Source organism: Lygodium microphyllum, chromosome 7 (assembly GCF_053477565.2).
Source record: "Lygodium microphyllum isolate KBCC chromosome 7, Lygodium_microphyllum_v1.1.10, whole genome shotgun sequence".
NCBI classification, from domain to species: Eukaryota; Viridiplantae; Streptophyta; class Polypodiopsida; order Schizaeales; family Lygodiaceae; genus Lygodium; species Lygodium microphyllum.
The window spans coordinates 7051382-7065850 of NC_141141.1; the positions used below are offsets into that span (position 1 = coordinate 7051382).

Consider the following 14469-nt stretch of genomic DNA (forward strand, 5'->3'; position numbering starts at 1 on the left):
TGGTTGTGCCATAGTACTTGACCAAAATGTCCCATGCATTCTTAGGAGAGCTGCAGTTCATTATCTACATTACCATGGCATCTGAGATACATAAAGAGAGCCAGTGCAAGACTCTACGAGCTCTTTCTGTCCAAGCTCGGTGTAATCGTCTCTGATCAGCCGTAGGTCGATCTGGAAGGTCAGGTTCAGCTTCCGCTCCAGTCACCAACTCCCAATAGCCTTTCCCTATTAAGAAGTTCTCCATGCGGAACTTCCATATAGCATAATTGTTACTGTCAAGCTTTTCCCCCACTATCTGGATTATGTTGCCAGTCCTCTCTGCATTAGCCATATTGTACCAGACAATATTTAGTCACTGCCTGACTTCTTGCAAGCCAACAAGTATGACTGACCAAGTTCAATCCTCAACTGTTTATAACAATTTTCTACAATTAATTGCAGTAAAAAACCAGGGTATTTCAGCCCAATGACAACTCAAAACAGTCCACAAACAAGTGGTCTAACCCGTAGGTATAACAGTCAATACATATGCTATGTAGTTGCTTCAGCTTAAACTCCTGCAACCTCACTGCCAGGGTAAACACATACAGTCTGAAAACTGTAAACTATGAGTAACCAGCTGTAATTTTAAGGCCAAAAACATTGAGTATACATGTCATACATGTCCCATAACGCTTGCAGCAGTTCAGAGATCTATCTCTGCATATGAGTTCCCAGTCAAATCACTCTAACATAGAGTATGGCATTTGTTGCAAGTACAAAACAAGATATACCTACTGTATATTTCAACCACTAAAAAAAATAGTTACTATCAAGGTATTTCAGTCCCAAAGACTTTGCAAAATGCCATAACCTTATGCTACCATGCATAGAACTCAATACATGATCTTGACCTCATCCAAGAATGATCTGTCTCCAAGAGTCAGTAGCAATGAAGGCATTTACTGGTTATTTACTGTTCATGGCATTCAAGAACCATGTCAAAGCATCTTGCTTCAGCTCCATACATTTGCTTCAACTCCCTTTTCAATGCTCACAGCATTTGAGAGACATATGCAGGTCACCGTGTACCTAGAGCTAACTAGAGTGACTGATACACTTCAGAGTGTAGTGATACATGCAGCCCACACTGCTCATGACAGATTTCAGCCTGTCAATGACTTCCCAAAACTGAGCATTTCAATCAATAACTTCAGCCCACAACCATGTCAGTCAATACATATGGTTCCCAGAGCATGTATATGCTTCAACAAGTTCTCCTGAGCATGCCAAGAAGCTCAAAGCTCTTGAGTAGAATCAAGTGTATGCTGTATACACCCTGATTACAGCAGGTCTTCACTGTTTTCAGATCTGTGGCCAACTGTCATAGCTCATAGATGAGCTCTACATCAAGGGTTAGCATTCCAGGACAATAACCCATCTTCCAATGATGATTTAGCAAGCATTTAAGTGCTCCATTCCCTTCCAATATGCTTATCCAGCCAGCATATGCAGATCAGCAACCTGGTGCAGTTTGCGTGGACAGATCTGGGCTTCTCCTTCTTCACGTTGATGATCACTTCGATGTATATCCACTCAATGATGATCAACCAAGCCTTTACAAGGCTCCAAACAAGTCACAGGTCCTCCTTCAAGCAATGACAAGTCACAATGATAATGCCTACCTTGTAGCATAGGAAAATGATAGTCAGTCATTTGTTCTCTTCAACCTTGTCAATTCAATCTTCAGGTCTTCTTCCCATATGCACTCCATAGAGCCCAGTCATGGATGCTCTGATACCATGTTAACAATCAGAGACAGAGACAAGAGTGAAGAAGCAACAGTCAGAGCAGAGTGCTCTCTCACTTTCATTATCATTCCACACACTACTTAGTGGATGTACAACCTAAGGTCACAAAGGACCATTCACACCAAAGCAGTTAAGTCCTAAGCACCGACTTATTTAATGTCCGCATAGTGTGGTACAGCTGGACAACTTAAGTGTCGGGTATGGTCATACCAAAGATAGTAGATCGAGCTTGAAATCTTAACAGCAGCCATATTCAGCTGTAAAGATTTGAAAAGTGGTATCATCACATATGCACCGTAAGATGTGTCTAAGACAACTTTCAATTCATCTTTGGGGCTACATGAGCTCCTTGTCATGCCTTTTGGACTTACAAATGCTCTTGCCACTTTCAATCGGATGATGGATCGCATTTTTAGGCCACATAGAGAATTTGTAGACACCTTCTTTGATGACATGAATCTCTATTTAAAGAATGAGACAAACCATAGAAGATACTTGGACATTGTGCTCAATGAACTACGTGAGTATAGGCTGGTTATCAATGACAAGAAAAGTGAATTCTTTTTGCATAAAATCCACTTTTTGGGACATATTGTATCTACTAATGGTATTCACATGGACCATGTAAAGGTTAAGGCAATAAGATCATGGCCACCTTTGATGTTGTAATTCATGCACTGTCTACATGAAAACACTATTTGTTGGGGACTGATTTTACAGTGTAGATAGACCATCAAACTTTGAGGTACTTTTTGACATAGACAAAGTTGTTAGAGAAGCATATGAGATGGGCAAATTTTCTCTCTATGTTTCATTTTCAGATTGTACATATTGATAGTAAAAAAAAATGTTGAGGTTGATACACTATCAAGTAAGCCACAAATTTCAGCAGTAAGCATGGTTTATCACACTGACTTGGATGCAATGAAAGAGCAATATGTTGCCAATTCAGACTTTGCTAATGTTTATGATCAACTTTGCAATGGCCAGAAGCATGAGAACAAACAAGCCCATTTCATTCCGGTGAGGAAGAAAATAAAGGCTGATCATATGGCATGATTGTTTTTGCAAGACGTCTTTAAGTATCATGGTATGCTAGAGCCGATCCTTAGTGATCGAGACCCTCGGATGACCAATTTATTTTGGAACGGATTGTTTGAGAATATGGATACCACACTCAAATTCTCATCATCCTTCGATCTGCAAACACATGGTCAGCCTGAAGAAGCAAATTCCATAGTGTTAGATCTTTTGAGGTGCCATGTTTTAGACCATAAGGAGTAGTATTTGCCCTTGGTTGAGTTTGCTTACAACAACACGATGCATAGTTCCATTGGCAAAGCTCCATTTGAGGGCTTAAGGGTGGGAAGAAGATACCACCTATCTTACAAACTAAATATAAGATCTTTGAGGCTAACCATTATGTGGAAAATTTGAATACAATCTATGCAAAGATAAAATATGCACTTCAGAGATTATAGGAAAAGCAAAAGAGAGCAACTAATCGTCATAGACGTGCTTTGCAACTTGTAGAGAAGGTGAGTATGTATTGTTGTGATTTAAAAAGGCAAGGTTGAAAAAGATGAAAGAAATAGAAAGATTGTATACTATGCACCCTTCCAAGTGTTGGAGAGAATCAATGATGTGGTATATCAACTGAAATTACCTCCACATTGGCGGATACACAATGCCTTTCATATCAATTTGTTGAGGCTCTTTCATGATGATGTGCTAGAGAATATATTTGCTAAAAGTCAACCTAAGGTTGAGGAGCTAGATGAGTTTTTGATACCCGAGCAAATTTTGGCACACAAGGAAAGAAACGTCAAAGATAAAGTTTCCAAGGGATACTTCGTGAAATTTCAAAATTATTCACCAATGGGTGCCAAATGGATGGAATAGGATAACTTAGCAGACCATCCTCGGTTATTGCATCTTTACCTAGATGTCTTTCAATTAGAGCCAAGCTCAATCAAGTTCAATAGAGTAGAGGTCTAGAGTATTGTCTGATGCTCAAGGGGGAGGTAGCACGTCCACTCCGACAGTTGTGGACAGCTCTAGTATGCAGTGGATCTTGGATGTATTCAGTATGCATCCAAGGTACAATACTAATAGTACATCTGCCATGAGGTCACTACTTAGTATACTAGTCACTATGAGATGTATATGGATGGATATGAGTTTCACCACCCAAGCACTAGAACTATACTTTTGCATCAGTGAGAGGATGAGAAAGAAAAGAGAGGCTTTCCTGCAGATTTGGGATTTTGACACCTTTCATACTACCCCTCAGATGGCCTGGCACTTTAGCCCACTAGACTGGTTGTTTACACAACCATTATATCTTTGATGTACTTAATTACTCTTCACAGAGTCTCTTTGTACTTTGTATTTACCTTAGGGGGATTTCTCCAAGGTATTATTAATAGAATTCTCTTTTCTTGAAAGAAAAATGGCATAAATTTTGCCTCAATTTTGAGACAAAAAATATGATCAATTTCAGCTCAGTTTCTGATCAACTTGAGAACCGTTTATCATCACTTTTGGGATCAGTTTTGCATCGTTTTTTGCATTGATTACTGGGCAATTTTTGCAACGAGTCTGTGATCCGTTTGGGGTCACATTTGCAGCAATTTATGATCCATTCTCATATCAGCAAGTGATCAGTTTATGATCAGATTATGCTCAATTTTCAATGATTCACAACTAGTTCCATCGTCAACAGCATCTTAGTAAATGCCATTGATAGTTTCGGCCATGCTTTATGCTGAATTAATGTTGTTCTATGGTTGAAAGACAGAATAGTTGAGAAACAGGAGCTATGGAGGTATCCAACGGGTTTCTAGCAACAATTCTAGATTGTTTATGTTGGCTGGAAATTTTCAGCCAGGTTTAAGGCATGTGGCATAGTTGGACAACAATGAGCAATGTTGTGACTCTGATGCCTTATGGAAATTCCTGTGCAGTATGCTTTTCCTTTGGCACAATGCAATGCAATTCAGGACAATTGCAGGGGTTTCAAGGGGGAGGTCTGTCACGAGGACATGCAATTTTGAGATGCTTTAATCTTGTTGATAACATTTGATTAAGTTATTAATCAAATGTGCAAGGTTATTTAGCACATGTGATGCACATGGCAATTATTTAATGGTAGCAGGCCAAGGGCCCCGAGGATGCAGTGGTGGGTGTCAAAGGCAAAAGTTGTAATAAGTTATGCCAGCTAGGCTTTGGGGGTCCATTGGTGTCAGTTTTGACCCTGGGACAGTTATTTGGCCAATCAATGTCAGTGGTGACACTAGGAACTAGCATTAATTAATTAATTAATGCCAATTTAAGGGTCAACAAAGGTTGGGGACAACTCCGGGTTGCAAATGGCCTAGGCAATTTAATTATAGATGGACACATTTAATTTTGGGTAGAGTCAGAAGGGCTGAAATTAATTTTCAAGATTATTTATTTTGAAAATTAATTAAATGGTTGGATAATGCTGAAAAATGGGTTTAGAAGGCTGCCACTTGGCAAAAATGCCCATGCAAACTAAGAAAACTTGGCAGTAGAGGTGATTCCTTTAAATACAGGCTAGAGCAGGCAATAGGCAGCAGATTTTAGGGTTTTCTCTCGAAGAAAATCAGATTTCTCTCTCATCTTGGCTTTCTCTCACCTTTTCCAATCCATTCTTAGGAAATCTCAACCATTTTGAGCAAATCTCAGCCAAATTTGGTGGACAATAGAGAGATCTATGTTGTAAGCCTTAAATTTCTGCAGAAACTAGGGTTTGACAACCACCTCGAGACCCAGGCCAATTGGTGAAGGCAGCGTATACTGAATTCAGCACCTGAAATTTGTGTAATTGTCAGGGAATTCAGATACCAGCCCATTCATTGTAATTTAGGGCAGCATTTGGCCAACTGGTGGCTCCATTTGTCCAAGTCCTTGGTGAAAAATCAAGGGGTAACTGGCCCGAATTGATTTCTGATTGTTGCTACAGCAAAAAGGCTTTTTGGAACAGCAACGGGATTGTGAATCTCAACTTGTACTCATTCCTTTATCAATCAAGCTAAAGAAATACCGAAAGGGGTGCCACTTTTGGGCCCAACAGGGTGTCCAATGTCCGAGGTTATTAAGGTAATTTGTGCATTTCAAGTTATATTCATTTGTTGATTGTTGTAGTTAAGTGCTTAATTAGGCAATTACCGTCTTTTCTAAGAAGGCAGGTTGGTTTCACGATGCCTCAAGTGGGGCAAAGCATAAGACAGTATTGCAACCTTGTGCCAAATGTCTCTAGAATAATGTCTTGAGTTGGTGATAATGGGGTTCAGCTAAGTTAATGCCCATGGGGCTTAGCTTCAAGTTGGTGAACAAGAGTCACGATAGGTGACCGTTGTGCCTTGAGTGAGCAGAATTAGCAAGTGAAGATGGGGTGTCATCTTGAGAGGCCATCGCACTTTAGGCCTTATGCCTTCAGTAGTACCACCATGACCCCTATGTCTTGAGTGCCCCCAACGTCTCACATAGAGACACTTGAATGATGCGGATCGAAGCAATCTAACATCCCATGATTGTGTCGAGGTATTGGTTTTGTGTGGTGTGACTCTATTTTCTCAAATGTAGGCTTTTGCGGCACGTGAAAAAGCAAGAGCCTGACACTCGATACAAAAATGATACCCTTTGCAAAAGCAACACAAAAAGCACCAATTAAAGCACTCAATGCAACCATAGTGTTGGAAAGCACTCATTAGAAGGAGGTAGCATGAAGCATTGAGAAGGAACCCATGATGATTGTCCTAAGAGGGAGACAACTTGTTTTGAGTGAAGGAGACAACTTGTCTCAAAAAGAGAGGAAAATTATGTCTCAACTTGATAAAGGGGATTTGTTTGGAGTTGATCGCGGCAATCTTTGTCTTGAGGGATTGCATTGAGCTAACACAACTGCTTTATTGAATCTATGGGGCAATATCATCTTGAGGCTGAGAAAGTAAGGTTCATCTAGGCTTTGTTGCAAGGTGGATGTGCCATGCCTTGTGCGCAAGACAATCAAGTGGTTGTTTCAAGGGTCAAGGAGTAAACTATCTTGAACAATCGAAGGCGAGAGTAGTTAGCCATAGTTGTCCTAACACTATCTCATCCAATGATTGTGGTATGAACCTATAGAGTTACAATTGAGGAGAGAGAGTAGGGATACATACATTCAAAGGCAAAACAAGCACTTCAGTGAGTCCACTCAAGGGATTGACCACTACGACAACTACTGTGACATACCCTCAATGCTACCCCACCAACATAACCTTCAACCCCATTATGGTCATTATATTGAAGCCAATTGCCTACATCAACGCGCTCGCCCCATCACCATACCCCCCTACACACTCTTGGATGAGGGTCCAACTCCACCTAAGTTTGTTGTGATCGCATAGATGTGGCCAAGAGACATCTCCTTGGCATACAAATAGTGCAAACCCATGAGGATCACCAAACTACAATGATGGTCATTATTGAGTTCATTAAAATAGCGTCCAAGTGTAAAGCAAGTGCCATTCCAAGAAAGGTCCTCCCTCCCTTCATCCTTCCTTTTGTATACACTATGGTGTTTCACAAAATGTGATCAACTACTAGACGGGGTCAACAGGTAAGTCTCGACCTTCATGAGGTCAAAGGGGTCTCTTATCAATGTAAGTCCCTAAGAGAGACCTCTCTTGTGATTGAGATGCAAGGAATGACTTCATGTGGGTGGAGAACCATTGGACTATCCAAGTAGTTGCAATAGCCACTGTATTGTGTTGCGTTTGACTCACACTTGCGGTCATAGAGGAGTATCAGTGATCTTCGGTAGGACACTGGGGCACTTTTTACTCTCCGTATGAGAGGTTTTTTCCCCCAAATTTATTCCTTTTATTTTATGTGCCTATGTTACACAGTTTTAGGCACTTATCGTGTTTCACACTCTACACTTGTGAACACGCTCTTACAACCCTAAGATTTAAGGATTGTACTTTATACTTAAATCTTACACTTCAGATTATTGCATTGGGTGTCGTGCTCCCACACTCTACACTCTCTCTTCACTCACACCAGAGCAGTCTGCCAACCAACCAGTTTGTCCGCCCTCCAAACCCTACATGATACCTGCCCCAGTGCCTTGCATGCACCGCCAGTCTAGGTAGCACTTTTGTCCTGTACGTCGCCACCACAAGAGCCAGATCCCTGCACCTGCCTCCAATTGCTCCGCCCACCCCACCACACAGAGTCGCCGCCTCTCCTAGCCTGCCTGCCAGTTGAGCTGCTCTGACCATCCCTTGTGCAGCCATTCCGCCTACAGCTCGACCTCCAGCTGCACCCACAAGTCCAAATCTCAACCTCGAGCTGCTACCTGCAACGCAGGTCCACCACCACAGCTCAGAATCGGAGGTAAAAGTTTTCTTTTATTTTTTAATTCAGATTCGCTTCTCGAGAAGGGGCTTGTTGCCCGGGCAGGCGTTCTCAATTCCAGTACGTGTCTAGGACACAATTACAACAAAGATCTTATGCATTTTGGGTCAAACATTTGGGGCTTTTGTAGTCAACTCAGTGATTGACACATGTACATCAGTGACAATCTGAAATAGACTGATTTTAAGCATTTTGGGACAAGAAATTTTGAGGCTTTTGCATTTCCAGTGTTTCTGAGCATTTATTGCACCTTGGACAGCGTGCATTTCAGACAATTTTGACAAAGTGTGCTTCAATTTGCTAATTACAGCAAAGCACTTGTTGTAATTTCCTGAAATTTTGAGATTTCCAGGTTCGTCCAGCTTCAGACATTGCTCTTTTTCTCTCTGATTAGAATTACTTATCATGGCAAATCAAGGAGGTGATGTATTTACTTACATATCCAAGGAGGATAGGTTGGATGGCAACAACTATACCCTCTCGTCCTTCATAATGAAGAATGTGTTGATTGTGAAGAATCTTTGGGATTGTGTCAGTGGTGAAGAAGTTAGGCCCAAAGTTGTGGCTCTTGCTATTCCTCCTCCAGGAGGACATGGACAATGGGCAACTCAACATATTCAACTTGCTCCAACTCACCCACTTTTCCAAAGATCAGCAATACAAAAGGCATGGGATACACGGGATGCACAGGCTTTGTCGCTGATTGCATTGGCAGTTCAACGGTCTATCATCCCTCGCATTCAGTCTACAGCTTCTTCACGAGAAGCCTGGCTGAGCTTAGAGTATATGTTTGTTGGCAAGAATAAGACACGCATCTCTTTCTTAAAGAAAGAGCTTGAGACATTGAAGCTGGATGAGGGTGATTCTATGTAGGATCATCTAAACAAAATTCAGGACTTGCCTGAGCAACTTATGAATGTACTCAAATGCGCAGTTGATATCTACTACCTTGAATTCATTGCCACCTCATACTTGGCCTTTCATATGGCCTCACCATGAGGATTTTCCCACAGCCACTCACTTTTCTTCAGCTGATCAGTTTACTCTTAGAGAAAGAGCACACACGAAAGAACAATGGTGTGGATGTTATAGTCTCTGAGCAAGCTTTTGTGGCAAGGCAAAAGGACGAGGGTAGCCAAGCAAACAATGCTCCGTAGAGATCTAGGACTTCAGACACTTCACAGGGCAATCAAAAACAAGGGGCACGCAAGCCAAGAACAGTAAGTGCCACAATTGCAAGAAGCCAGGACACTACATCACTAAGTGTAGAAAGCACATAGCCAAGGAGGAGAAGAAGTCAGGGATGTCTGTTTCTGATGCACCTTCTACTGCTACTGAGTCCGCGTCCTTTGTTGCAAACAAGGACTATTATTTTTACACATGCAATTATGACTCTTCTTGGGCTGATATAGCATTTGGCTCTACTGAGGATGCGGGCGCATGGTTTTTTGACACTGGTGCTTCCAAACACATCACATCTCGCAGAAATTTGTTTGCTTTTGTTATTATAGCCCTGCTTGGCAAGTCTGTATAGTGTGCCAACAATGCATCATACCCTCTTAGAGGTATTGGGGAGATTGTGTTGACAGCCATTGATGGCTCTATTCTCCGCTTGCAAGATGCCTTGTTTGTACCATGTATAAAGAAGAATTTATTATATATTTCTTCTTTAGCAAGGTATGGTTTGTAGGTCACCTTTTGATGATGACAAATTCATGGTGAGAGATGAGAAACACATGACTTTGGTTTTGACTGGCACTCTATGTCATGGGTTATATGAGTTGGATGCTTTTTCAGTTGATCAGTCGGTCTATCTAGCGTCCACTCTTACTCCTACTATCTCACATGCGGAGTTATGTTATGCTTGTATGGGGCATGTAAACTCATGCATTTTTGGCTTTTCTAGCACTTGTTGAAAACTAATGTGGCTGCAGGATGAAGACTCTCCATTCGGACCGAGAGAGGGAATACATGTCCTCTATGCTGAACTCTTTTTTGAAGCAAAATGGCATTATTCATCAGTACACTATTGCTTATACTGCACAACAGAATGGGGTTGCAAAGAGGAAGAATCGGTCACTCATGGAGATGGCAAGATGTATGCTGAAAGCAAAGAGCTTGCCACAGTTTTTGGATGGAAGCAGTTATGTGTGCTTGCCATGTTTTGAATAGATGCCCCACCAAAGCATTAAAGAATATCACGCCTTTTGAGGCTTGGAACAGCCAGAAACCTTCTATTGGACACTTTCATACTTTTGGGTGTCTTGCATATGCACACATTCCCAAGGTACTTAGAAAAAAGTTGGATAACAAGGCTGTCAAATGCATTTTTGTGGGGTACAGCAGTGAGAGCAAAGGATATAGATTATATGATCCTATCTCTAAAAAGGAATTTGTCAATAGGGATGTGGTTCCCGATGAAAAATTAGAATTATCCCTTGCTAGTTTTGACACAAATCAGGTTGCTAGTGATGTATTTGAAGGGCTACTGCCCATTTCTTTTGGTGATACAGCTTAAGCTCCAGCAAGTGAACTTAATATTCAGCCAGCTGCTCCATGGGTAATGTAGAATATCAGCCCATCACTGATCAGAATATTCACCAAGGTGCTAAATTTGAAATTCAACACGAGCTTGTACACAATCAATAGGCTAGGCAAATGCCTAGATAGTATTTTCAGACTATGAAAGATTGTCATTTAGATGCTCCTATTGCTGGTCGTACTAGAAGCCAAGCTCGTATGCATTATGGTGCACATACCATGGAGTTTGTTATGGCAGCAGATACATTTGATGATGAGGAACCGAATGTTTTGACGATGCACAACATAGTGTGCATTGGGTGGCAGCAATGCAAGCTGAGTTTGATTCCATCATAAAGAATCAAACATGGGATTTAGTGTCTTTGCCAGTTGGGAAGAAAGCCATTGGTACAAAGTGGGGCTATAAGCTGAAAAGGAATGCAGATGGATCCATTGACAAATATAAGACTAGGCTTGTGGCCAAGGGCTACGCAAAAAAGAAAGGCATTGACTATGAGGAGACATTTGCACCTACCTTCCACATGACTACCATTAGGTTTATGGTTGCTTTGGCTGCCCATTTTGGATGGATTGTGCATCAACTTGATATAAAGACTACATTTTTACATGGGGAACTTCAAGAAGAAGTGTATGTACAGTAGCTCATTGGTTTGGCAGTTGAGAGATCCGAACACTTGGTCTGTAAGCTGAAAAAGGCTTTATATTGTTTGAAATAAGCTCCTCGAGCTTGGTATGCAAAGATTGATGCCTTTTTACTCAGCCAAGGGTTCATAAACAGCTAATCAGAGTCTACCCCTTACATATGTAAAGAGGGGGATCCTTGTTGGTTATATGTCTATATGTTGATGATCTTTGCTTACAAGGATACATGCTAATCAGATTTCAACATTCAAACAAAATTTGCAGCAGCAAACATTTGAGATGTTAGATTTAGGGTCTTTGCACTATTACTTAGGCATTTAGTTCATTTACGATGCTAGAGGCATTGGATTTTCACAGTCAAGTTACAATGGTAACTTGAGGGGTTTGGATCGCAAGCTAGTTTGTACACCAATGAAACCTAGACTGAAGTTGTCATTGCATGATGACAATGACTTGTTTGGTATCCATACATATGCTCCAACAGTTGAATGTCTTATCTACCTAGGCAACACAAGGCTGGACATACAATTTGCTCTAGAGTAAAATAAACCTAACTCTAGTTAGTTGGTGGAAGGCTCGCTAGGTCAATCCTTGACCTAACCATAAGTTGTACTTTCACTCTATCTTTCATTTTAGTAAGTACACTCTTCTTTTTTTGCTTCAGCTCACTCTCTTGCTGTCATTGTCTCTCTTCTCTCTCTCCATAGCTGGCTACCATTTTCCAACATAGCCTACATCATCCAATTGTCCAATAGATAGAAGGCTTTTGGTCAAAGTCAATACATAACATACTTATGCAAAGTAAAAGAGCTACCTGAAGAAAAGTGCAGCCATACATTTCCAATGCAAATAATATCCAATGCCAAGTCATTTCCCAGTCTCTCTAAATATGACATGTTGCGATAGGATTCAAACCAATCCCTACGCAAGCAACATGAAAAGAAGCCCCAAAATTAAGCAGCCAACACTAAGAATATATAAATGAAGTATCAATTAACTGAGAAGCGTCAAGAGAGAAAGATACTAAGATATACTCATCATTTGACTCTAGCTACAATATATTTAGCTCTTCAATCTTTACACTAGACTTAGTAGGAACAATTCTACGATAATCAAACTTTTCCTGCACTTTGCCATTGCTTTTCTCTTACCCTTATCATTGCGCATTTTATGACACTCTGGCCAAATATAATGATATGTCAAAGAGGACTTACGACCATAGGACTTACTATAAGACTACCCGCGAGATTGAGGCCTCTCTACCACAATGGTCATTATCGCTCTTACCATTGTGTTTTCCCCTAATAGTTGATGCATGAGAAGTACAAGCTGCGTCCACATTCTTTTTGTTTATCTCCTCTATGAGTAAAGCACCCTCAACATCCTAGAGTTTCAAGCCATCCTCAGGTATATTAGCACGCATGGTTATGCAGAAAGTTTTCCATAACTCGAAAAGTGTCACAAGCAAGAACAAGGGAGGTAGATTATCCTGAACCTCAATGCCTTGCAAAGACAACTAGCTAAAAATCAAATGAAATTCATTCAAATGTCTAAACACACTAGTCCCTTCATGCGAAGATCCATAAGTTGTTTCAACCAATACATATGTAATACAGAAATTTGCATGTCATAAAGATTGCATATCTTTTTCCATAATTACTAAGCATTATCCTTAGGTGCAACAACATTGAAGTAAACATGTTTAGACAACAATAGTATAAGAGTGGTAGCTCATTCAACACATCGCAATCATCCCCATCCATGCCTTCGGGCTTTACACTCTTGGTTTTCAACAACCTAACCTACTTCTTTTGAGCTAATATTTGCCATATCTGCGTCTTCCAGTAGGTGAAATTTGTGACATCAAGCTTTTCGAATATTCAAAACAGCATTATCATCCAAAAAACTAGCCATAATGATGTATACCAATGCAAAATCCAAGGGAATGGGCTGCTATAAATGACTACAAATTATACCTGCCATATCCGCATCTTCCAATAGGTGAAATTTGTGCCATCAAGCTTTTCAATATTGAAAACAACACTATCATTCGAAGAACCAACCATAATGACAATATATCAATGCAAAATCCAAGAGAATGGGCTGCTATAAATGACTGCAATTCAACCCCCAAAACTCAACCAAAACAAGGGTAAAACAGGAGGAAATACCAAAGTATAGAGTTACCCACCAAGTGCAAGCAACAAACTACCAAAGTATAAAGTCTGCTCTTCAAGACAATACTGAAAACTATAATTACAACAATGCTAAAATAAAGACAACAGTATATGTCAATATAATTGTTGGCAAATAGCCAAGAAAGAAAGCTTCCACTGCCAAGGATATCCGAGTAGCAGTCGTGATATAAAAAATGCAACTAGGAATGATTAAGCATAGGCCACCAGTATCAAAGACTATCACAAACTCAAAGTGTCAATAAACCATACATTCCATAAGCATATACATCACTGATAAACTATTGATAGAGATAAGTGGCGGTGTCCAAAGCATACGGAATCAAATTAGCCCACAAGCAAGGGCAACTGTATCCAATAGCATACAAAAGAGCATGAACATGAACCAAGAGTCCCATTGTCTCAAAGAACCAAGCTCTACCAAGTACAAGCATCTCCCACTAGAAGCGAATCCGGAATGCAAAGTGAGCAAATAAAGCTCAAGACATATATATCAAAGCATCTAGGAAGCCCAAGCGCATTACAATTACATTCAACAGCATTGTCCAATGAAGCTTCAATACCCATAAATGAGAAAGCATGGAACCTCAAAGCAACTGACCAAAGCCCAAGTACATCAAATGTAACTCAAATCCAAGTGCCAAAGCATATCATAACCATATCCCGGCTCATACATCAATGCTAGACATCACAATAAACATATAGCATACCCGAAATACCATATAGGCACTTCTCTAATCTTCTCTATTGCAATTTGCAACACCTATTCTCGTCCAATGCATGTCTTTGCATGGAGCAAGGATGTCCCTATCCTATAGTAGTGGAGTGGCACTTCTCTTGTTTTTCTGGTCCAAAGAGGGATGATTGTCAGAGGG

General features: G+C 40.6%; 1 protein-coding gene across 8 annotated transcripts in view; it reads right to left on the bottom strand.

Moving 5' to 3' along the window:
• Positions 1-14469, bottom strand: part of LOC148033149 (RNA pseudouridine synthase 7-like) — a 141429-nt gene that overhangs the window by 23165 nt on the left and 103795 nt on the right. For 5 of the 8 annotated variants that reach the window (XM_087680982.1, XM_087680983.1, XM_087680984.1 and 2 more), the window contains one exon: positions 13376-13442. The exons of the other annotated variants lie outside the window; for them this stretch is intronic. In XM_087680982.1, coding sequence (XP_087537108.1) covers positions 13376-13442 — 67 coding nt within the window. The remainder of the gene's footprint in view (positions 1-13375; positions 13443-14469) is intronic. 8 annotated transcript variants of the gene reach the window in all.